Genomic DNA, 24,358 nt, shown 5'->3' with positions numbered 1-24,358 from the left:
CCTATCTCCTGGACTTTGCTCAGGTTAATTATAGTAGCTCATATATATAGTTCGGAGAAGGTGATGGCACCCCACTCCAGTACTCTTCCTGGAAAATCCCATGGATGGAGGAGCCTGGTGGGCTGCAGTCCATGGGGTGGCTAAGAGTCGGACACGACTGAGCGACTTCAATTTCATTTTTCACTTTCATGCATTGGAGAAGGAAATGGCAACCCACTCCAGTGTTCTTGCCTGGAGAATCCCAGGGACGGGGGAGCCTGGTGGGCTGCCGTCTCTGGGGTCGCACAGGGTCGGACACGACTGAAGTGACTTAGCAGCAGCAGCAGCATATATATAGTTAGCTCAGTATAGATACATGACCCTTAAAAGTATAAATACAGAAAGAAACACTTTGAATTTACTTGATGCAAAGCCTGTCTCTGGGAAGAGTACATCCCAACTTTCTAAGCAGATCTTATGAGAGTTCTATGTTTGATTCTTTATATTTCCCAAATTATATAAATAGTCACCAACACTTAGCCCCTTTAGTCATGGCGTTTTTAAAAACTTAAGCACAGATTGAATGATGATCATGTGTAAAGAGACATTTAACCCCTATGCCGCTTGAACCTCTTGTTTTCCTTCTGCCTGTCTCTGCCACACTTCGTTATTCTTCAGAGCGCTCTCGTAGCTTTGCTTTTTCCCCAGCTCTAATGGGCTGTTCTCCCCTTCCGTTTTACATTTTTGGTTGTGACAGCCCTTCCACCTCAAAGCATAGTTTTCAGTGATTTCTTACTCCTTGCTTATGTTTCATTCTGTCTCCTACTCTTCACATTCGTCACACATCTCACGTAGTGTGGCATTCTGTATCTGATGTTTCCAGTATCTGTAATCTGAAGGTGTTAAGTCTATTTGGATTCTTCCTCTTGCCTCATTTGCAGTGGGTGTTTCCTTTTGTTTTAAGGCATTTACCCTGTGGGATCCTCTCTCTGTCTTTTCCCTCCCTTCTCTCCCTCCCCTCCCCACCTTGGGGATTTCCTTTATTCCCTTGTGAGCCCAATAATGCACTACACTTTTTTGTTTCTTTTATTTTATCCATGACCAAGTTGTTGGGTGGCAGGAGCTCCTTCAGAGGCTCTAGTATCCTTCCATAGTAGTGAAGTGAAGCATATTCTGCAATAATTTTCTCAAGAGAGGATTCGTATTTGTTTTCGCCAGGAGCCATGGTGGTGGTGTGCTAGCAAACTAGGGCAAATTTGGTCCCATTCAGTGGTTCAGGCTTAATGCTAAAGCCCAGGGTTCAGTGTGTCTCATTTTAAAAGGGTCAGAGTTCATCGTCTAGATCTCAAGGCTGGTGTTATTCTTTGCCCACATAGCAGCCTGGCATTTGTATATGCTGAATGCTCATCTAGCCCTGCGCTCTTCTTAACTCTTCCCTTCCTCTTTCCCTTCCTCTGCCTACACCCCCCTGCTTAGAGATTTCCTCTGCAAGTATTTCTGAGTATGCCCAACAGTGCATTACCTTTCTGTTTTGTTGTATGTTATCAAGGCACATAGTGGCATGGTTCCCTTCAGAGTATCTAGTGTCCCACGCTAGTGGTAGAAGTGAAAAGTATTGTTTTCTGCCAGTTACTGTGAACCCTTCAAGTGTTTTTCTCTGTGAAAATAATAATCGATAAAATGAAATATTAATTTGGAAACAATACTTCAAGCACTCAAACCCAACAGTCTCAAATGTATATTTAAAAGAGGACAACATAAATTAATAAGTAAAATTAATAAGTAAATAAAAATAACTTGTCTCACCAGTCTCCTCTGTCCATGGGATTCTCCAGGCAAGAATACTGGAGTGGGTTGCCATTTCCTCCTCCAGGGATCTTCCCAACCCAGGGATCGAACCCGAGTCTCTTGTGTCCGCCGCATTGGCACACAGATTCTTTACCACTACTGCCACCTGGGAAACCCATATAAAGAAAAACTACTGGCTAAATATATTTTACATGCAATTGTTTTCTTCTCTGAAGGAAAAAAGAAAACATTTTAAACAAATCTGTAGTGCTGTGGATACACTAACAGTGTGTTGGGGGATTTAACAGGTCCAGAGGACGATAGCAAAGCAAATTCAGATGGTGAAACAGATTGGAAAAGGTCGCTATGGGGAAGTTTGGATGGGAAAGTGGCGTGGCGAAAAGGTAGCTGTGAAAGTGTTCTTCACTACAGAGGAGGCCAGCTGGTTCCGAGAGACAGAAATATATCAGACGGTGTTGATGAGGCATGAAAACATCTTGGGTGAGTATAAGTCTGTATTAGCGATGTTCAGGGTTTCCTAGGTTTCCTCGCTTTTTCTGTTAACATCTGCATATTAACTCATCTGTCTAGACCTGCTATGAAATATATAGACATTTTCTTTTTGGCCTGAGCCCAAGAATGTCATGCACGTCTAATGGGAGACCTCACAGGAGGAATGACTAAGGCACTTCTATGAATGGATGGTGGGCTTGAAATGAAACATGTTCAAATATATATATATTTTTTTCTTTTAGGGACAGGAAATGCAAATGCAATACCAAAATTTCTCAGATTTCTTAGGGATTTGAAGGAGCACATTTTTGTCTAAGTACTGTGAAGTTATGGGAATTTTATCTGCAGGGTTTATTTATATCCAGAGTTTATATTGAGAATTGATTTCCTTTTTAAGTTAGAAATGATCTAACTGGATTATTCAAGTAGAAAGAGTGTCAGCTAATCATGGAGTATGTGTCTGTTCTGTAAACAGTGTCTTATGTGTAATTATAATACCATGAACTATTTACTGTTAACTTAGAAATAATTTAAATATCAGCTACTGATTGGAAAGGTATCCTGTCTTCAGATACAAATGCTTAGTGTTTCTCCACCCCTGCTGTTTTGGTTATCTATGATGGGCTTCCCAGGTGGCTCAGTGGTAAAGAATCTACCTGCCAAGCAGGAGATGCAGGTTCAATCCCTGGGTCGGGAAGATTCCTTGGAGAAGGAAATGGCAACCCGCTCCAGTATTCTTGCCTGGGAAATCCCATGGACAGAGGAGCCTGGTGGGCTACAGTCCATGGGGTCACAAAGAGTCAGACACGACTTAGCAACTAAATTGCAACAATGATGGGTATTAGTAATTTAATGCTCTCATAAGCACAATCAGAAAACCGAATGAAATGTCGAATAAAAGACACCTATGACAAAGGACGATAGTTGAAAAAATGAATTATCCTGGTAGTATTTAGAAAGCACATAGCTTCAACCCTTTTTGTCTTCTTTCCTTTTAGGCTTCATTGCTGCAGATATCAAAGGGACGGGGTCCTGGACACAACTGTACCTAATCACAGATTATCATGAAAATGGTTCCCTCTATGATTACCTGAAGTCCACCACCCTAGATACTAAGGCGATGTTGAAGTTAGCCTATTCCTCAGTCAGTGGCCTATGTCACTTACACACTGAAATCTTTAGTACTCAAGGCAAACCAGCAATTGCCCATCGAGATCTGAAAAGTAAGAACATCCTGGTGAAGAAAAATGGAACTTGCTGTATAGCTGACCTGGGCTTGGCTGTTAAGTTTATTAGGTTAGTATCAAGGTGAACAAATATACTTTTTATGGTTCTTTTCTATCACTTTTTATAGATGATGCATTTTGTCGCTCAGGGCTTCTAGGATATTTAGTGGAGGAGGAATTTTGCTAACTTTGACTTTTCGTGGAGGGGAAAAAGAAGAAACATCTTCTTTGCAACAAATAAACAGTGTTTGGGTCAGTTCTATTTTTTCTAAGCTTATCAGTGACCTGACTTCAAGACACTGTTCACATAGGTTTGAGCTGTCATGAATCTGTTAAGAAAAGAAGTTGCTAAAGCCTGGGATTGTGTGCTCAGAATTCTGCATAACATTTGTTAGGTAGGAAGAGGTTTCAGGAAAGAGCTACAATTATGTAGTGATAAAGGCATTTTTTATGTGTGATAAGAAAGATAACTTGCAGAGGTCTTCTATGAGAAATGTTAGGAATGAATAAGCAACACAGTGCCAGTACCCAGCACTGCAGCTTCTGCAGGATGGGCGAGAAGAGTGCCCGTAGCTGGGGTTCTGGTTTGCTTACTTTTGTTGTATTCATAGCAGCTCCTTTATCTTGCAGGATTTAATTAGAAAAAATGATTCTTCTGCTTTGAAAACAAAACGAAATGAGTTTGCAAACTACAAGAAAAGAGGGATCATCTTATACCTACTTTTTAAAAATTCAATTTAGGCCCAGCTTTTATTAAATTATTGGACCTTATTATGGATTTTTTCCCCCAAAGAGACTCTGTAGAATATGGAGAAGGACACAAAGGAAAAGCCAAGACAAAGAATAAAACTGATGAGAAAGGACTGGGTGAAAATACCAATCCCTTAGAAGTAAAGATGGAGAGGTGATAAAATGATAAATCCTGAATATATAAAGGTCTTTACCAGTTAGAGGGTAGCAAATTGAAGTCCTTGGTCTTTAAAAACAAAGCAGGAGGAAATGCTTTGGACTGTAGATTCAAGTTAGAAATATGAGCTGCCTGCTAATAAAGATGATTTGAATCTTCTCTCTCTTCTGAATTCTTTTTTCTGACCTACACCCTTTTTTAAGTCTCATCTACCACAGGGAACTTTCCATGATGCTTCTTAAATTGCCAGAGTCTCTCCTTCCCTCCCTGTGAAATTTCTCAGGAGTTCTAAAGAGTAATTTGCTTTCGCAATCCAGTAGTTCACGATATTTGCAGTTTGGCTGCTGCTCCGTCTCTTCTGAAGCTCCTTTACTGAAGGACACATGGATTTTGTCACCAGAAGCCTTTTTTCCCGTTGGCCCACCTCCCCCGTGCCCACACCTTTCTTCCTCCTGTGTTCCTAGTGTGTTTATTCCAGGTTCTCCTCCTTTCTCTCTAAGGGTTCTGCTCTCTTTCTCTTAAGCATTTTTCCACTTCTCAATTTCATGCTGCACGTGCTTTCTCTCCGCAGTTCCCAGTTTTGGTGGATCCATTCTAAAGTGTGAGCCGCGTTCCCTTTGTTCCCTAAGATTGCTCAGTTGAATGAATTCTGTCTCCATGATATTCCCACTGGAACTGGGCCAAATGGGGGCCTCCTACCATTTTTCTAGATTCTGGAGTAAAGCATTTTGTAGTTATTTCCTCTTCCCAATTTGTCTTTTGCATACTGCTGCCAGATATACTTTCTTGAAGCGTAATTTTGGGCATCATTGTAATTTCATCATTTGCTCTGGCTTTGGGTTAAAATGTAATTTCTCTCACACCTCTGAGTGTTTTTAATACGCTTTTATCTTTATCTGAATACCCAATATCCTCTCCTTTATTTCAGTAGCTACTACTTCAGAATTTTATCCTTTAGAGCCCCTGTTATCATTCCCTTACAAGCCTGGCTTTCAGCGAGTTTCACTGATGATGTATGGTCATCAGTGACTGCTTTTCTGTCATTGTCACTGGAGACGAAGTTCCATGAAGGTAGATACCATGTTTTTCTTAAATTTACATCTCTAGACTTTCCTTGGTGCTCATTATATAGGGGTTGATTCAAAATTTTGTATAAAGCTTAAATGAATGAGTCCATATGGACTATGGGATGAAGGGAAAAAGCATTTTTTTCCCCTCTTATCTCCAGGGATTTTGCACACGCTGAATTAAATATACCTTTCTATTTTTATGTCCAATTTATATGGACATAAAACTCTCCAATTTATATGCCTTATTTTGCAAGGCTGAACTTATTTGTATGTTTTCCATGTATACTCCATGTTTGCTACTGGTTTGCTTTTGGCTAGACAGCATATAGCTTGGAATGCCCTTGCGTCTCCATGTTACTTAATCCAGCCTCAGAGTTACCTCTAAGTCACTTTACTCATCCCCCAGGTAGGAAGGATGGCATCATCTCTTCTACTCCTGTGATAATTTTCTGACTCTTGCCTGCCTGACCCTGTAATTACTTTAGTGCATGCCTCATCTTACCCTCCTCTTCACTGGGCATCTTGAGAGTCCATGTCGTTATGTGATGTGTTTCTCATTTGACATGACATAGTGAGTTACCCATTAGAGATATTATTTAGAATCAGTACATGTTGGCAGTATCAAAGTAATTAAGAACTCATCGTCTTAATAGATCTTAAAAAGAACAGGAAAATGAGTATCTATTATATTTCTGAAACTTGGTTCTGCTTAATGGGAATGAACTAAATGAACTCTCAAATTTCATACAAACCCAGATACAAGCAGTGGAAGGAAATACATTAAGGGATAATTCAGAGATGTATTTGGCATATATCGACTGTTGAATGGAGAGAGGAAGGATATGAGGATACTGGCTCAGATGAACAACTTCAATAGCTATCGCAAACACCTCATATGGCTGGCTAGCAGCTGTGGGATCATTTGCCATCCTGGGCCTCAGTTTCCTTTATATTAAATGGATGTTGAATTTGGTAATTGGAAGTCTTTTTCATGTTTTTATTTCATGTTTCAGAGGAACTTTGGTCTTCTCAATTTTTGAGCCTCGCTTTTAAACCTTGCTGTACACAGTTCTTTGGTTTTCACTCTGCCTGACTTTCCTGTTGCGGGGGAGTGTGAAGCATATGCGCACAGATATTTACAGCATTGTACTACAAGAGGGGTCAAAGCTAACCCAGTGTTGAGTTCTCAAACTTCACATATGAACTTCCTGTGAGAACTTAATCTTTGCTGTGGTCTCTGTGTGCTAAGTATTCTCTCAAGCTTTTAAATCATTTTGGGGAGGTTTCCAGTGATGTTTGGAGAAGGAAATGGTAACCCATTCCAGTATTCTTGCCTGGAGAATCCCGCGGACAGAGGAGCCTGGTGGGCTGCTGTCCATGGGGTCTCACAGAGTTGGACACGACTGAAGCGACTTTGCATGCATGCATTGGAGAAGGAAATGGCAACCCACTCCAGTATTCTTGCCTGGAGAATCCCAGGGACAGAGGAGCCTGGTGGGCTGCCATCTATGGGGTCGCACAGAGTCGGATGCGACTTAGCTGCAGCAGCAGCCAGTGATGTTCACAGAGGGTGGACAGTGCGTTAGAGGTTTCCTGCTCACTTAACTTCTTTATGTTGTATTGTTTTCTTCATGCACACTCTTGAAAATGATGTAAGTGCTGATGCATCTCATCAGCCGAAGGGAGATGGAATCCGGGTGATGCCACGAGAGACACTCCCATTAACCTGAATCTCTCGGGATAAGAAAACAGTGAAACGTGGAATCTCATGAAGGAACTTAGAGAGCTTTCCACCCTGCCCACTGGAGGATCACACAGCCCCTCTGGTACTTCCGGGACAGAATGATATGTTTTCTTAGCGAGGGAGTAAGTCCTGCCTGGCTTACGGCCTTTCAGGTATTAAATTTTATATAGAAAGCCTACAGTGAAGACTGGGCTGTAACACACATCTCCAGATTGATGCCTGCCCATTTGTCCAAGTGCAGAGGAGTTGGAGAGTCTGGCCCAGAAGGTTCTCAGTGTTCTCCGTCTCTCAATGACATATACACACCACTGCTTCTGATGTGTATACTTAGTGGTTTTCGAAAAAAGGGACATGGTTAGGTCACAGACCAAGCATGAGTGGCCACACGCCCAAGCAGGGTTTCTGCAGCCTCATCCACCCTCTTGAAGAGTTTCCATGTCAAGCTTCTCTTTCTAAGAAACCCTGAGATGTCTCAGGGTTTACTCATAGGAGCAGTGAATTCTGTTGGTGCTGCAGAAAACCCTTTTCGTTGGCTAACATCTGCTTGGGCAGAGCTCAGTTCAGCAAGTTAGTTTTGCAAGATACAATAGGAGAGATGAAAGATGTGCATAATCCCTTCTTCTATGAGAATATTTCATGCTTTGAAAGGTCATTTTTGTCTTTCTAACAAGTGATTCAATGTTCTCTGCTGTGGTTCATGTGTGGTTAATTTCTTGCAAGAAATGTGTGGTAACATTCCTTGAAAGAATCTCTGCTATGGATTCATAATTAGAAGCTTAATTAATATGAAAAAAATTAATACAAGGATAAGATAGATATTATACTTTTAAATACCCGCTTTATTCCCTGCCACCAAAATAAAATTCTTTCTGTCCTTCTTCCAGTGCATGAGAGCCAAGAGTTTAAGGCACACCCTGCCCCACTGAGTTAGAAGGGTGCTCAGATTCATTCTCTGGCCTCTCAGGATCCTGGAAGGAGGCCCCACTTCCAGCCTTTCTGCATCCACAAGGGCTCTTTGATTCTTTTCCTCAGTTCTACCAACACCTGCAATCTACACGCCGCTGTAGACACCAGTATTGGGCCACTGCAGGCAGCTGCCTGGGTACAGGCAGTAAGAGGCTGCCCGGTTTGTAGACAATAAAACCCATTAAAATGATCTCTGTGTGCGGAAGTTCTAAACAGTGTCAGTGATAAGATGCCCTGTCCCAGGAGAGGGCATCACCTCTGCCATCCTCTCCTTAGTACATATAGCCTTCCTGCACCTTCAGAGAGAAAAGTTTTGGTCTTGTATCTTTTTCTTCTTCTATGTCTGTCTGTCTGCCTGCGTTTCCCCCACGCCCTCTCTGACAGACAGACAGACAGACACACACACACACACACACACACACCCTAAGTCATCTTTGCTTTCCTCCCCAACCTGGAGTAGTTTCCTTGAAGTCTCTCACTTGCTTTGTGGCCCCAAATAAGAAGAGCCACTCAGTGTGTGCGTCCGCGCAGGCCACCCTTTGTCACCAGCGTGAACCTGCTCCTCCTCCACGCTGGAGTTTTCTTTATCCTAGCACCGTCATCCAGGCGACACTGGTCAGAAATAGGAACTTGGTTTTCCTCCCTCTTTATGGAACCCCATCTGAGGGCACCCTGCATTTTGAGATTCAGTTAGGCCCTGTCACCCCTGTCTCTGTTCCTCCCTGGTGTGGTGGGGGGCTCAGTGTCCTGTACAAGCGCATCTGTGGATCCCAAGGAGCTTGTTCCCTCTGCCGCATCAGGCTTATGCCGCTGACACTTTGCACCTTTTTTCAGGACTTACCTACTCCTTCTTCCCTAAACACTGTCAGCTCAAGGTTAAAGACGTGTTTACTAGGTTATGTTGCAGGTATTTCATGAAATTTAGTTATACAATTCATATTACCAGAACATTTGTCCTTATTTTTTTTTTCCTACAGGGCCTTAGCATCTTGCCTGAACCCTGGGCCTGGGGGAGAACCCCTCTTCTCCCCAGCTGGCTTGCCCCCTACCCTCAGCCTCCCAAGTTACTGTTCATTTCTTACTCAGAAAATTTTAGGTATTTGTATTTTATCCTGTCTCAGTCCCAATGTCTCTAAAGTTCATAAAGAAAAATACTGGTTAAAGTATGATTCTGACACAAGGTTTTTTTCTTGGAGAGGAATTTACTAGACCTCCCTTAACTTAATTTATTCAAGTTTTACTTTGAATTTCATCCAGTTCTACTTATATGTCAGTAGTACTCACATTAACAGGGAAAAAAGCCTTGTTGGATCTAGTAGAAGTATTAGTTGGGAAAACATAATAAGTAAAAGTGTCCTTGTAATTTTCTAACCCCAGTTCTTTAATCATGACCCTTTGTGCGAGTTTTGTGGCCCTTCTCCATGAGCAGGGAGAAGAGATCACGGTTCATCTAGAGTGAATGCAGCACCACATTTTGATGAAGCATTTTTAGTTCTGCTTGCTAGAAATGTGTCTCTTCTATAATTTTGTCCAGTTTTTATTTAGGCTGCTCTGAGTCTTAGTTGTGGCACTCAGGATCTTTAGTTGTGGCATACAAACTTCTAGTTGCACCATCTAGTTCCCTGACTAGGGATCGAACCCAGGCCCCCTGCATTAGGAGTCGGGAGTCTTAGCCACTGGACCACTGGGGAGGTCCCTGACCAGTGTATTTAGAGGACTTTTGATCTTCACAGCCTTATGTCTCTAACCTTAATCCTTGTCATGTATATTTTTCTTGATCCTGATCCTTCTGAGTACTTATTTATATTAATATTTTAAGCCTACAGGAAATATTAAAAATAACGAGGCACTTGTAATTATTTAACAAAATTAATTAGCAATAACAAATGTTAACAATTTACCTTAGGTTTTTTTTGTTGTTGTTGAAGAAATGCGCTGTTAAAGAGAGTCCTTTTGCATTCTCCTCCCTATTTTATCCCCCCTTTTCCTTCCAGAAGTAGCCAGTATCCTGGAGTTGGTATTTATATTTACTATGTGTGATTTTATAATTTTCACACACATGTGTGTCTGTGGCCATCTCAACACACAGAATTATTTTGTGGATTTGAAGTTCCTTTCTCTGACCCCACCCCCTTGTGCCGCATCCATCTTTTCTTGCCAAACTCTTCTCTTGGCCCTCCCATCCTCCACGGAAAAGGAAAGCAGGGGGTGGTGAGGCCACCTGCCCTCGTCTGCTTCCTTCTCTCTCCTGGGGCCTTTCCTTCAGGTACTCATACCTGTCCTTAAAGATGTGCATCTCGTCCTAACACTGGGCCTGGGGAAGAACCCCTCTGACTGTACTTCCTGTCCCTTCTGCTTTCTTTGCTCTTGCTGCCCCAGTGCTAAATTGCTTTAATGTGATCTTGAAGATGAATACAAGTTCCATTTTTCTCTCCCCTTATTTGGAAACAGCTAAGATGATGTGACTGAATACCTGGGAGAGAAATGCAGTTTAATTACTTTCAAGTAGGAAAACCCTCCTGAGGGAAAAGGGACAGAGCTGGGTGTCTTGGAGAAACTAATACTTTATAATGTTGGATGGAAATTACTTATAATAAGTATGTTTGTTCTTTAACATATAGCTCTGAAGGCTTTTGCCATTGGGTTGATAGTCCTGTACAAAATTAATTTGCTGAACAAAATGCAGTTTATCTTTCTACATGGCTTCAATGTTTCGTTTTATGGCCTATGTATAGTAGAGATTTTTGAGTTTTTCTTTAAATCATACATAGCGAAGTTTACTATTAAAAAACCTTTTCCTTTCATTTAAAGTGTATTCCCTACTACCATATGCAAGACATGCGGTGAATGGAGACGGAGTGGGGACCTGCTCTTTAGGGACAAACCCAATGATTATGATGTCATTCAGGGCTCAGAGGAGTTTACAGTCTTTGGTTGGAAGATGAATATTCATTGAGATGCCACAAAGGAGAATATTTATTCAGGTTCTTCTAGGGCAAGATATTTATTCAGCTCTCCCAGGGGACATAGTTATTCCAGCGCTGGTGGGGGGTCACTTAGGATGGAGAGCGCAGGGTGGGGGAGGGGCAGTAGCGGCTGGGGCACTGTGTAAGTAAGGAGCTGGTTTTGGAGCATCTGATGGGCAAGCAAAGTCCTCGACCGAGTGTTTTTTCCATGTTTGAGGGAATGAGAGTCTAGAGAACTATAAATAGTCTGGCCATCACAAATCCTAAATCTGTTATCCTCCAGTACCAATTAGCTTTTAGTTTTCCCATAGATGTCTCCATGCCACACATTCTGTTAGCCCTTCTTGACCTCCCAAATCCAACTAAAAGATTAAGGACTAAGTATAAGAGTGGAAAAGAATTGTCTAAAATCGTTACCAACTGAGGTTAGAGTATGCCTTTGGCCTAAATGTGCTCCTGTGGGGCCCATGTTCTTGGTTTTCTTTCCCAGAACATGTTCTGGCAGATGATTTAAGCCGCTCACCATCTCCTTTCCGTCTGCAAACCCTCTCGTTTCTCTGCACAGAACCCGGAATCCTCTGTCCAGCCCAGCACTGGCTTCCCCCAGTGGTTCAAAGTCATAAACTATCACACACACAGGTTACACAGTAATGAAAAGCCTGCTGTGTGTTCACATGAGAGGTGTCAGTGGGTAGAAGAGGAGGGGAGAAATTGCTTTATAATTGAAGGGGGAGCCTCTGTGGCATCTTTGACATCTGTTTTTTCCCACATTATCATTCAGCCTCTTCTCTTTTGTGTTCCTTACTATGTACTATTTAGGTACACAGGTGACATTTTTCTATTATGTCCTGCTGATAAATACTGTGATTCATATTTTATACTCTTTCTAGCCTTAGAAAAAAGCCTAGAGCACTGAGACCTACATTTGCTGATGGAAAGGAGTATGAACTCTTTTTTTTTTTTATTTAAAAAAATTTCATTTAACTGTTATTTTAGGAAAATGGGCTCCTTCAGAGTTGTTGCTTTTAAAAGATCTCGAGGGGCCTAATGAGAATCCTAGTGACACGTCTGGTGAAATAGCTTTAGCTGAAGAATTTTAGATGGAAGCGAATTTTAAATGGTAGTAAGAATGAAGCTTTAGGTTTATAAGTTTTAGTAAATGTTAACAGTTTTGTGATCTACAGAGGTATAACTGCCACCCTTCAGATTTTCCCAATGACACTATGTTTTATGTTTTTGAAGATAGAGATTGAGGCAGTAAGATCCGACCCCATGTTGTTTTTTTTCTTCCCCCAAAGCCACTGTGTGGTTGTTGTTGCTCAGTCGCTCAGTCCTGTCCACCTCTTTGTAGCCTCATGGACTGAAGCACACGAGGATCCCCTCCACTATCTCCCAGAGTTTGCTCAGACTCATGTCTACTGAGTCGGTGATGCCATCCAACCATCTCAGCCTCTGCTACCACTTTCTCCTTTTGCCTTCGATCTTTCCCAGCTTCAGGGTCTTTTCCATTAAGTCTTCCCTTTGCATCAGGTGGCCAGAGTATTGGAGCTTCAGCATCAGTCCTTCCAATGAATATTCAGGGTTGATTTCCTTTAGGCTTGACTGATTTGATCTCCTTGCAGTCCAAGGGACTCTCAAGAGTCTTCTTCCGTACCACAATTTGAAAGCATCAGTTTTTTGGTGCTTAGCCTTCTTTATGGCCTACCTCTCACATCTATCCATGACTACTCGAAAAACCATAGCTTTGACTTTACAGACCTTTGTTGGCAAAATGATGTCTCTGCTTTTTAATATGCCGTCTAGGTTTATCATAGCCTTTCTTCCAAGGAGCAAGCATCTTTTAATTTCATGGCTGCAGTCACCCTATGCAGTGATTTTGGAGCCCAGGAAAATAAAATCTGTCACTGCTTCCATTGTTCCTCTTCTGTTTGCCTTAAAATGATGGGACTGGATGCTATGATCTTAGTTTTTTGAATGTTGGGTTTCAAGCCAGCTTTTTCACTCTCCTCTCTCACCCTCATCAAGAGGCTCTTTATTTCCTTTTCACTTTCTGCCATTAGAATGGTATCATCTGCATATCTCAGGTTGCTGATATTTCTCCCAGCAATCTTGATTCCAGCTTGTGCTTTGCTAAATTTGCTGTTGTCTGTGATGCAGTATGATGAACAGTGTGGTATTTGATATATGCAGCTGTTTTCTGCATTAAGGAAAAAGAACAACATATCAGTGGTTGAGAGTGAGTGGAGTCTGATGAAAAGAAAAAGAAAAACTGTTGGGAATCAAGAGAAAGGAAGGTTTATCACAGATTTTCTAGAGACTTCAGTTTAATCATGAGGTTTGTTTTGTTTTGTTTTGTTTTTGTTAATCTTTTCTATTTTGCAGTCGATTCATCCATCAAAATAGGGGTTCATTGCTCCATATTTCCACTAGTTTCTTTTGAGCTGTGGGACTTGTTGAACGCGTGATGCGTGCTTAGCATTGTGCGGGCAGTGATGTTACATGTCTCCTCTCATTAATTGTCAGCTTCTCACGCAATCATAGTTTGGCAGCTTTGCAAAGTGGGTTCACAGCTCCGGCTCCGGCTCACTGCACTGAGACCATGGTTCCCACATGCCAGCCTGCAGATGACTGTCCTTCCATCAGGAATTTTCTCCCTGTCTATGCAGAATAATAATAATTAATAGATCATGTTGTGAAATCGTCTGCAAGCTAAAGATAATACATTCAGCTTTTTCCTTTTTATTAAAAAATACATGTTATTTAGTTTATGAAATAATAGTGCTAGTAGAAATCCTTTTTATAGGTCTCTGCTTATCAAAGTAAAACCTTTGCAAATCTTCGTTGATCCTCTCCTCCTGTCCCTTCTTACTTGTTTGTAGCTGCAAAAGCCTCCCAACACTTGGCTTAAGAAATACTGTCTCAAATAAACCAAATTCACATGTGCATCTGCCAGTTTTAAGGGCTAATATATGAAGGGATGGACGGGGATTTTGACATTGCATAGGTATTTATTCATAGCAATAATGTAGAGTTTACACTGATCTTGCGGCAGTGCTATCTTACATGCTGTAGCTTCATTCTGCTTGTCATCTTCATTGGGTTTTGACCTGTGATTATCGAACTTTCGGCAAGAAATTTTTTAGGGAAATGTTATGCCTTGAAAGGATATCCTTTCTCACCTTTCACTAAAGCACGGAATTAGGAATCCCCCGACCTGTCATTCATTGGTCCTCTTCAAAGCTGATAGCGCTTTGCCTGCCTTTCTCCTTAGTGACACGAATGAAGTTGACATACCACCCAACACTCGAGTTGGCACCAAGCGCTACATGCCTCCGGAAGTGCTGGACGAGAGCTTGAACAGAAACCACTTTCAGTCTTACATCATGGCCGACATGTACAGCTTTGGGCTCATCCTTTGGGAGGTCGCTAGGAGATGTGTATCAGGAGGTAAGTGACAGTGATACTGCTGGAGCTGCTGCAAATCCTTTCTCTCTGGTCAGAAATGAGAGTTATTGCATTGTTGACTAAATCAGATTTGATTTGATTTTCTCCTGTATTTCTGTTGAGGCAATCACAGTCCTCCCAAACCATGGGATTTAACATCTTAGAACGGTCTTTGCCACCTTCCCTCCACCTGCTACTACTGCGGAGTCTCTTTCAGGCACGCTGCCAGCTTCCTCTGGCCTTTTCAGAGCTCACCCCCTTCTACAATGTATATTGTCTCCTTTCTCTCCTGAGCTTTTCCTCCAGCAGGTACTCCATCAAGTCAAACCCCCTTTCCTACTCCTTCCAGCTTCTGGCCTCACCCTGAACATCAGTGGCCCCTTCCCTGTGGCTTCCTCTGTACAGATGAAGGGAGACACATCAATGTGGGGGGACACCCGTTGTTTAAGCCCCTAATTCTTGAATTTCTATGATACGTCCTCATAAACGAGCTTGAAAGCATCAGTTTGTATCAAAAGGAAATTAAAGCATAAGAGTGTCATTATTGTTCATGATAACTTTTCTGTAAACATAAGGATTCCTTAGTAAAACTAAGAAAAGATTTTTTTAAATATTCAGAGGTAATACTTTTGTAGTGTTTTGTTTACTGCTGCATAATTTGCTCTTCGGCAGATTTGAACATCTTTTAGGTGAGGAGCTGAGTTGCAGGCTCTTCCTTATCAAGTGCCCTGTTTATGCCTCTACTTTTGGTTGTGCTGCTTCAGAAAGTAACATTGTTGCCTTTCCTCAGGATGGCTGGTTCCTCACTTTCTCAAAAATTTGAGCTTATCCAGGGATCTGATAGTGCAGCAGGCGCTTAACTAGTACTGGGATTTTTTTCTTGGACCTGCCATTTATTTGTGAACCTTTGATGTGTTACTAAATTTTTCTTTGTTTCTGTTTCCTTATTGTCAGAAGGACGTGAATGATTGTATCTACCTCAGATGGTTTTTGTGAGGTTTCAATGATTGTAAAAAAAGAATTGAAACTGCCTGGCATATAAAGAGCACTCAGTACACATTAGCTATTATTTTTACTTTTCATTTTGGTTGGTAGAGACTTAACTTACGTTTAGAGTCATATTTAAATATGAAGGAGAAACAGTAGATCAACAGGTATTCATACTTTCATAGAAAGATCATCTTCAATGATGCCTTTTAATCACTCTGGGAACTCTGTGCCTCCTGTAAGCAGTTAAAAATAGAAAACTTTCCCTCTGAAATAAGAGACGTCTTTAGGCCAAAAGGAAAGCGAATGCAGGACAAGTTTCCTAAACAGATATTTTATAATTCTCCTTTTGTAATTATGATTTCATGCTTTATTAAGAGTAAACGAGTCTGTTTTTGAATAATATGCTTACACTTATTTTTTTATTAAGATAGGTTTACAGAAGTTAAAGGAGTAGTAGAGTGTAGATTACTTTTCTAATTATGTTTTCCTGAACATCTAAAAGTGAATAGGGCTACAAGAAGCCTTTATTTGAAAGCTTGTGTGCAGGAATACAGGAGCCAGGATTCTCTACTTAGGAAACAAGCCAACTTTATGTAGACAGCAGAGTATTAGTTGCTTTTCTAGGGCTGTCTTTGCCTGTGGGGTTTAGAGAGGTACTAACATGTTCCCTTATCTCCATATGAGATTGATGTATATTTGTCAGAAAGACCCAGCTCTGTCTAAGACCAACTGTATGGCATCGGGCAAGTTACTTAATCTTTCAAAATCAACTTTACTCATCTGTATAGTGCTATCTTATAAACATAGTTTTGAGAATCTAATAAGATAAATTATAACATATACTATTCATGCCTTGCAGATCATAGACTCTCAGCAGATGAGTTTCTTTGCTCTTCCAGAGGAGACAAGCACAGAGATTCTGTTCTCTAACATTCTCCTTTGTGAGGATATTGGAAATTTGGGGTTTATCTTTCTAGTCTGGATACTTTTGGGTGAAGCAGACGTATCCAGGTATAGGCCTTTCAGACTTTGGGAGAAAAGAGAAATTTTTGAAGTTTCAGACACAAAGGCAGCAGTTGTGGAAAATTTTGATAATGTTATTGCATGATAAGGAGAGAGGAGTAAGGTCTAGAGGGCAAAGACAGACTCCTGTGAATTGATAATTTTGTGTGGTTGGCTCTGTGTCTGTGGTGGCCTGTACACCCACCCTACCACCATGCATCCGTCCAGCCAGGTAAGGCACCGGCATTAGGCACTAAGGAAAATCTGAGCTGAATGAGATCAATAGCATCCTTGCTTAAGATTTCCAGAACCATCATTTTGAGGATTAGGAAGGGAGGAAGAATGGGAATGAATGAGCGTCTCCTGTCCAGGAGACCTTTGCTTTCATTGTCTTATGTGGAGATGGCACACAGCAGAAGGAACTAGTAACGTAGATAGTACATATATTTTTGATCTGTAATCTCAGCAGGGGACAGAGTAAATGGTGAGTTGGAGTGATATGAGAAAACTTTTGAACCTTCTGGTCCTTCATGATTATAAATGGCTTTGAATTTACAAGAAAGGACATAATAAAGTGTTAGTCACTCAGTTGTGTCCAGCTCTATGACCGCCATGGACTATAGCCCACCAGGCTCCTCTGTTCATGGGATTTTCCAGGCCAGAATACTGGAGTGGGCTGCCATGCCCTTCTCCAGGGGATCTCCCCAACCCAGGGATCAAACCCATGTCTCTTATGTCTCCTGCATTGGGAGGCAGATTCTTTACCACTAGCACCACCTGGAATATAGTATTCTAAATTTTCAGTGTGTAAGAATACATTCTGATGATTAAGCAGAAAAAAAGTGTACATCTGACATTATGTCATGCAGCCATGAAATTAAAAGACGCTTGCTCCTTGGAAGGAAAGTTATGACCAACCTAGATAGCATATTCAAAAGCAGAGACGTTACTTTGCCCACAAAGGTCCGTCTAGTCAAGGCTATGGTTTTTCCTGTGGTCATGTATGGATGTGAGAGTTGGACTGTGAAGAAGGCTGAGCACCGAAGAATTGATGCTTTTGAACTGTGGTGTTGGAGCAGACTCTTGAGAGTCCCTTGGACTGCAAGGAGATCCAACCAGTCCATTCTGAAGGAGATCAGCCCTGGGATTTCTTTGGAGGGAATGATGCTGGAGCTGAAACTCCAGTATTTTGGCCACATCATGCAAAGAGCTGACTCATTGGAAAAGACTCTGATGCTGGGAGGGATTGGGGGCAGGAGAAGAAGGGGACGCCAGAGGATGAGATGGCTGGATGGCATCACTGACTCGATGGACTTGAGTCTGAGTGAACTTGGGGAGTTTGTGATGGACAGGGAGGCCTGGTGTGCTGCGATTCATGGGGTCACAAAGAGTCGGACACAACTGAGCGACTGAACTGAACTGAACTGAGGATACACTGCCAAATTTATTATGAGATTCATAATCTCATATTGCAGTAATAGAAATAGTTACATATTGTACAGAATGAGTTTGGGGTGTGTCTGCCAAATTTGCACAAGATTTATATAGATTTTTAAAATTTTGGCACAGAGTACAAGAGCATTTATAAAATCAGAAGTAAATCTGAGATGTTTGTTTACTTAGCTTTTAGAAGTTAGGAAAAAAGGCTTGAGGGTGTATAATAATTTTTCCATGTGCTTTTTATTCATTTTTTTGAATATTGTGTCATTTGGGCCCATTTTTTTCAAGGTTGGTGGGTTTTTGTGGCTTTTTTTTTTTTTTTTTTTTGCTGTTTTTCAACCTGAACTTGTCTTTGGTGCTGATAGAAATTTCCTCTGAGAACAGTTTGTTTGTTAGACTTTTATTTCCTCTTCACAGAAAATAATAACCTTATTAAGATCATATTTTCAGGTATAGTGGAAGAATATCAGCTCCCCTATCATGACCTGGTGCCCAGTGACCCCTCTTATGAGGACATGAGAGAGATCGTGTGTATCAAGAAGCTGCGGCCCTCCTTCCCCAACCGGTGGAGCAGCGATGAGGTGAGGTTGGAGGTCACTGCATGGCCATGACCAGTATCGAAACAGACTTTTCTCCTTTTGCCAAAATTCCAAATATTTATTGCAGGAATTCGTCTTCTCTGTTGGGAAGATAATGGTGCGTCATTGCAGGAATTTATATGGAGATAAGTGCAGTATGTTACATTATCTGTTCCTTTCTCCTGTTTGATTTTGCTGCTTCCAAAATACATTGAATGGGTCAGTATTTAGCCGACATAACTGATAACATGATTTCATTTACTGATGATGTCCTGACACTTGCATAGAGGCTGTTATTTCTCCAAATGTGCGTGTGTAAAATATCATGAATTTTCTCCATGACAGACTCACATACAGTATCATTTAATGAGAGAAGAGGTAGGCGTCTGAAGAATTGAGTTTTCTGTACACAGAAGTGGTACAGGGTGACCTAGGTGAGATGCCTGACTGGGCTGTGGGTCTTCCTTAATAAGGATGATGTAATGCTGTGGGAACAAACCCACACTCAGTCGGGTTCTGAGTGCGTCCTGGTGAAACCTACGCAGCAGGTCTGAGAGGAGCTGCCCGGAAGCAGGAAGTGAGCCGGCCAGCCTTGCCTCTCCTGCCCGCTCTGTGCCTTGCTCACCCCTTCTCCATCCGCCCTGTGAAACTCTGGACCCCTCAGACCTGGTGCGTCTGGCAGCACTTGGGGGAGAGCCACATTCAGAGAGGAGCTTGAAGCATCCCTTAAAAAAAAAAACACCAAACAGTATCCAAGCCAGTGCAGACAAATGGACAGAACACTGTTTATAAACTAATTCTTCAGTGTTAATTGCATTTAAAAATAACTTTTGGTTCTTTGGTTTTGTGGCCAGTTACTGAAATGCTAAAGAATACATATGTTTCCCAGTGAGCTGTGCAGAAAGCCTTATAAGATGCTGGAGATTATATTATTTTGAAGGTGGTTATGGGCATTGATATTGCTGAGTCCCTTCACTGAGGATTTCTAATGAAGCGAAATGGTGCTTTTCAACAGGAAGGCCAATAACTGACATGCCACAGGAGAACACAGGAGAAGCTTGTAGTGAGGCTGTGCACAGGTCATTAATCTTGTTAAATGGTATAGCGTGATGCTATTATTGTAGCGGACAGCTATGATTGAGGAATAACCATGTTTGTTTGACTAGTATGGAATTAGATAAAAGATTTAAGTTCATCGAGTGTTAGAGACAGTCCGGGAGTGTGCAGCGGAATACAGGCTCCCTGGGTATTTTTGTATTTGTTTAATCTGACTTCAAAGACACTCTTCTACAATCAGCAAAGCCACCTGCTTGCTCCTATCACAAGGAAGACATGAAAATTTGTTTTAGTCCTTTAAGATTTGCATGAGAAAGGAACTTTTATGGAATTTTATGCCTACATGCTTTTAAGACTATCTTTTAAAAGTACATTCAAATTTCAGAAACCCAGAACTAAAAGCCAGTATCAAGTGCCAGCCTTACAGATCATACGTTTCTCTAGTGTAAGTCCAGTTTTCCTTTTCCTTCCTGCAGTGTCTCAGGCAGATGGGGAAACTCATGACGGAATGCTGGGCTCACAATCCTGCCTCAAGACTGACAGCCCTACGGGTTAAGAAGACACTTGCCAAAATGTCAGAGTCCCAGGACATTAAGCTCTGAGGCAAGAATAAGTGTCTCTGGACAAAGCCAGCAGATATTCTTCTGTTTGTGGGCAGAGCAAAAGATGTTACAGAAGCATCCACAGTACCAGCCTCGCACATCCTCCTGCTCCCCAGAGGGTGTATTCTTACCTCACAGGGAGCAGCCTGGACAAACAGAAGTTTCCAGAAGCACGGATTCCTCGCGTCTGTCTGTAGGAGGGAGAAACTGCCTGGGTAATTTGTTCAAGATATGATGCATGTTGCTTTCTAAGAAAGCCCAGTATTTTGGGATTGCCTTTTTTTTTTTTTTTTTCCTCAAAAGACAATTTTGCCAAAATAAAACAAAAATGTAAATGTTTCAAGGTATATACTATTTTCGTTTAAAGAATAACAACTAAAGTTCTTCCCAGAAACTCTGCTGGAAGGTAAATTAAAATATGTGTTTCCATTGGTAAAATGTTGTTGCACTCTACCAACCAAAAGACAATCGTTGAAGCCAGAGAACCGAATGGAACTCATCTTAAAAGCCCCGACGTGCCCCTGCCTCCTCAGACCACTCTGGCCAGCCCTGCACTGGGGCAGCCGCAGCAATGTGAACGCACCTGGGTGCCGGCACCGCCTGTGTGGGACCGCCTCTGGGGACTCCCACCATGACCTTCTGCAGCTTCAGAGGATGTGGGACAAATGAAGGTTTTACGTGACTCTACTAGAAGTAAAGGTTAACACTGTTCTTCAGAACCACTTTGTATTTCTGATTCTGTTAGGGTTTTTCTTTCATTAAACACAAAGCTTTTGTGTGTAGGAAGTTGAACCCCTGCATGCTTTTGATCTCTCAAATGAAAGGATCAATATTAAGTAAAGTGGCTGTCAGTTGTGTCGAAGACAAGGCGCTTTAAAATAGAGATAATTTGCTCTTGTGCTCCAAGAAGATGGTGTCAAAAAGGTAGGCGGTGAGGATGGAGGTGCACATGGCTTGTGTCTTAGGTATGCGGAAGAGACCTCCTCGGGCGCAGGGGGAGAGGTGTGCATGACTTACTGTGTACGAAGAGGGTTTCTTTTAGTTAGTATCTGCCTTTTCTCTGTCTGAGTTTAGAGGAGAGGAAACTTATATCAGGTTAATTGAACTAATTTTAATTAGATAAATATAACCTCCAAATGGAACAGCAGAGGAATGCTAGTGGAGACCACAAGATATTATGGCTGTCGTGACTGAGTCTAGAATAGATACAGATGGAGGATGTAAGTCTTAGGTGATAGCATCGCAGGAGTGCTGACTCAGTTTATTTTTATTTTCATGACGTTCAACTCACTTTTTAATTTATTATTGTTTTCTTCTCCGTGGCACTTGTGCAGAACATCTCTCCACCTATTCAGTTATGTAGGCATAAAAACTTTTGAGCAGCAGGAGTCAAATCATTGACAGGGCCAGTATTCCTTAACAACAGGAGCATAATAAAGGGTACAATTGTACACATCCCTCTGAACCTTATTCATTTACTTCCTGACTGTGGTTTTTTTTGCTTCTTAGAATTCTGTTGTGTTTAGCAAAGAATTGGGAAGCCCCTCCTCTTTGCCCTTAAACCCCCCCCCCCCCAAAAAAAAACCCAGCAATTCTATTCTTTCCAGAATACTCCAGGGGGCAGTGTTTTATAACGCATTTTCATTTCCCCACTTGGTGGCTGAAGGATGGAGAGCTTTTGGAAATGTGACAGGTGCACGAAAAATGAGAAAGTATTTTCCTGACTTCTGAAGTGAGCTTGCAGCTGGCGACTGGTTCCTCCAGAAAGCCTCCGAAGGCAGAGGCCGACTGTGAGCTGTGCTTACCGTCTGGGGGAAGCGGTGTTCTGTATTCAGCATTCACTCCCCAGTGCTTCATAACCACAGCTCCTTTGTAACAATAGTTGCTTAATCCTTGAATATGAAAAAAAAAGTTTCTGCTTTTTCAAAGATTAAAAATAGTTGGTTCCAAATATAATTATGATTAGAATGCTGCTTTTACTGATATTAAGATAACCTGAATAATAGTGTAAATGTTCCCTTTTCTTAGGTCAAATATTCTTTGTGATTGCTTAGAAGGGAGTATGTGGCTAAAGCTAAGTGTGATAATCATCTGAGCCTAGGAGAGAAACTTCAGTGCCTCTAATCAGACCATCTGCAAAACAAATAAGTACACATTTATGTCAGTTAAGTGGGGACATGTTTGTGTTTCTTGATTTTCCCTAAATTTAGGTGATGTTTGGGCTTAGTGCTTAGGTAACAATGTGGTTTTGTTTTTCATAAGTTCTTATACATGGATAACTTCAAATCAGAATATACTGTGGAGAGGTGATGATTTGAAGGTAAGCTAGATTTCTAGGGATGTGTTGGTTCCTGTGAAAAATGGAAAGAAATTAAGATAGTGTCCAAATTTCTTTCATATAATTTGTTTGGTTGCTTTGGAAAAATGGATAGCTTACTCTCTAATTCCCAACCTGGTATACTCACTGTGGACATTTAAAAATTATTCCTGGTATGCTTAAAAAGACACGTTAGTTACTATTGTGTTTTAATGATATAAGAATTTATTTATGAATAGATTTTTTTTTCCTGTCTTACCAAAATCCACCTCACTTAGGAAATATTAAATTGTTCTTAAAGAGACTACCTACTCACTTCCAAATAATTAATTTTGATTTTTACATTTCTGGTAGCTCAGAAGTGAATTTTATTTTTTTGTTTTGTCTCTCAATAGAATAGTGGGGACCTGGAAATAATGTAGATGATTGCTTACTTTCAGGACGATTTCAAAGACTAAAATTTTCTTCTAACCTTTTCCCTGCAAAGGAATCCTAAAATATTACTTGTTAGCTAATATAAGTTTTGTATGCTAAGATATTTGGGTTTATAGTTTATGTATGTGTGTGTATATTATATAAATATATGTATATATAAATATTATGTTCAGTTTGGAGTCTGGCACAACTCCATTATGTGGATTAGAGAGTAAGATATTATGGATGATAAAGTACTACGTGAAACATAATATTTATTTATATAAAAGGGTGTAGACTGTTACATCACAGGCAGCAGTGTTATATGAACATTGTGTGTGAGGAGACAGGTCTCTGACCTCCTGAAACGCGCTGCTTGAAAGACACTAGTGACCATTCTTTTTCTTCTCAAAACAAAACTTCTTATAAAATATGCTAAGATTTTATTTACAGGGAATTCTTCGACACGTTTCAATTGCTGCGTAGTCAGGTAGAGCGAGTACTGAATAATGATCGACTTTCATGTTTCTAGAGTCATGCATATTCATTAGAAGTGACAGTGTTTTGTGTTGTTGGTCTGTTCTTCTTTGTTGGTAGGTGGAAAGGCACTGAAAGAAGTACAGTTTTTTAAACTTGAAAAATTCTATAGTTATAGCTCCTTGGAAAACTTAGTCACATAGCCGTGGCAAGGAAAGAAGGCATCAGAAGTGACTTAATTTAGCACTTATGATTCCTTTTGTAAAACAAAACAAAAAAACAATGCCATATTTTTTGGAGAAAAGTTAGACTATATAAGGGATTTTGTTGTCTGTTTCAAAAGAAGACTCATTTGTGTTCTTTTGGGGAACCAGTGCCTTACTGAATTTGTATATACTGTAATTATTCAGAACTAGGGAACAAACAATTGTATTTGTTACAAATTGTATATGGCTTTGTTTTAACATTCCCCCTAATAAAATGGTTTCATTCTCCCCTTGGAAAGAACACGTCTGTTGTCTTACAGTTGCGCCTGTTCTCTGTCTGTAAAAATGTCACGTTGGAACGGGCAGGAGAGGCAGCTGTGGACAGCGATGCAGGTGAGTGTGTGCCGTGGCGGCAGGAGAGCAGGACGAGAGGTCTGATGGCTCCGATTCTGTCTGTAATTAGGAGACACAACCATCTGTTGAGAGGGAGAGGAAAGGTAGGAACCTTGGTGACGAGGTCACAGGCAGCTGCTTACAGGCAACGCCGAGGGCCCCATTGAGACGGAGAAGGCTGACTGTGGCTGGTGGCCAGGGTGTGGCCGCGGGGCCACCAGACAACCGGCGTGTGAACCTGGGCCCCCTCGTTCTCCCTGCTCTGTCAGGGTAGTCCTGT

The 24,358-nt window shown here is 41.3% G+C and overlaps 1 protein-coding gene across 20 annotated transcripts in view; it reads left to right on the top strand.

Moving 5' to 3' along the window:
* The window catches only part of BMPR1B (bone morphogenetic protein receptor type 1B), a 524,547-nt gene extending 500,561 nt beyond the window's left edge, over positions 1-23,986 (top strand). For all 20 annotated transcript variants that reach the window (XM_044946210.2, XM_044946207.2, XM_044946212.2 and 17 more), the window contains 5 exons: positions 2,076-2,268; positions 3,279-3,576; positions 14,431-14,606; positions 18,486-18,616; positions 20,146-23,986. In XM_044946210.2, coding sequence (XP_044802145.1) covers positions 2,076-2,268; positions 3,279-3,576; positions 14,431-14,606; positions 18,486-18,616; positions 20,146-20,271 — 924 coding nt within the window. In that variant the 3' untranslated portion in view covers positions 20,272-23,986. The remainder of the gene's footprint in view (positions 1-2,075; positions 2,269-3,278; positions 3,577-14,430; positions 14,607-18,485; positions 18,617-20,145) is intronic.
* Positions 23,987-24,358: the final 372 nt, after the last annotated feature.

This window comes from Bubalus bubalis, chromosome 7, assembly GCF_019923935.1.
Source record: "Bubalus bubalis isolate 160015118507 breed Murrah chromosome 7, NDDB_SH_1, whole genome shotgun sequence".
Taxonomy (NCBI): Eukaryota; Metazoa; Chordata; class Mammalia; order Artiodactyla; family Bovidae; genus Bubalus; species Bubalus bubalis.
The sequence above is the reverse complement of the archived record's forward strand: the minus strand, read 5'-3'. Positions and strand labels throughout refer to the sequence as shown.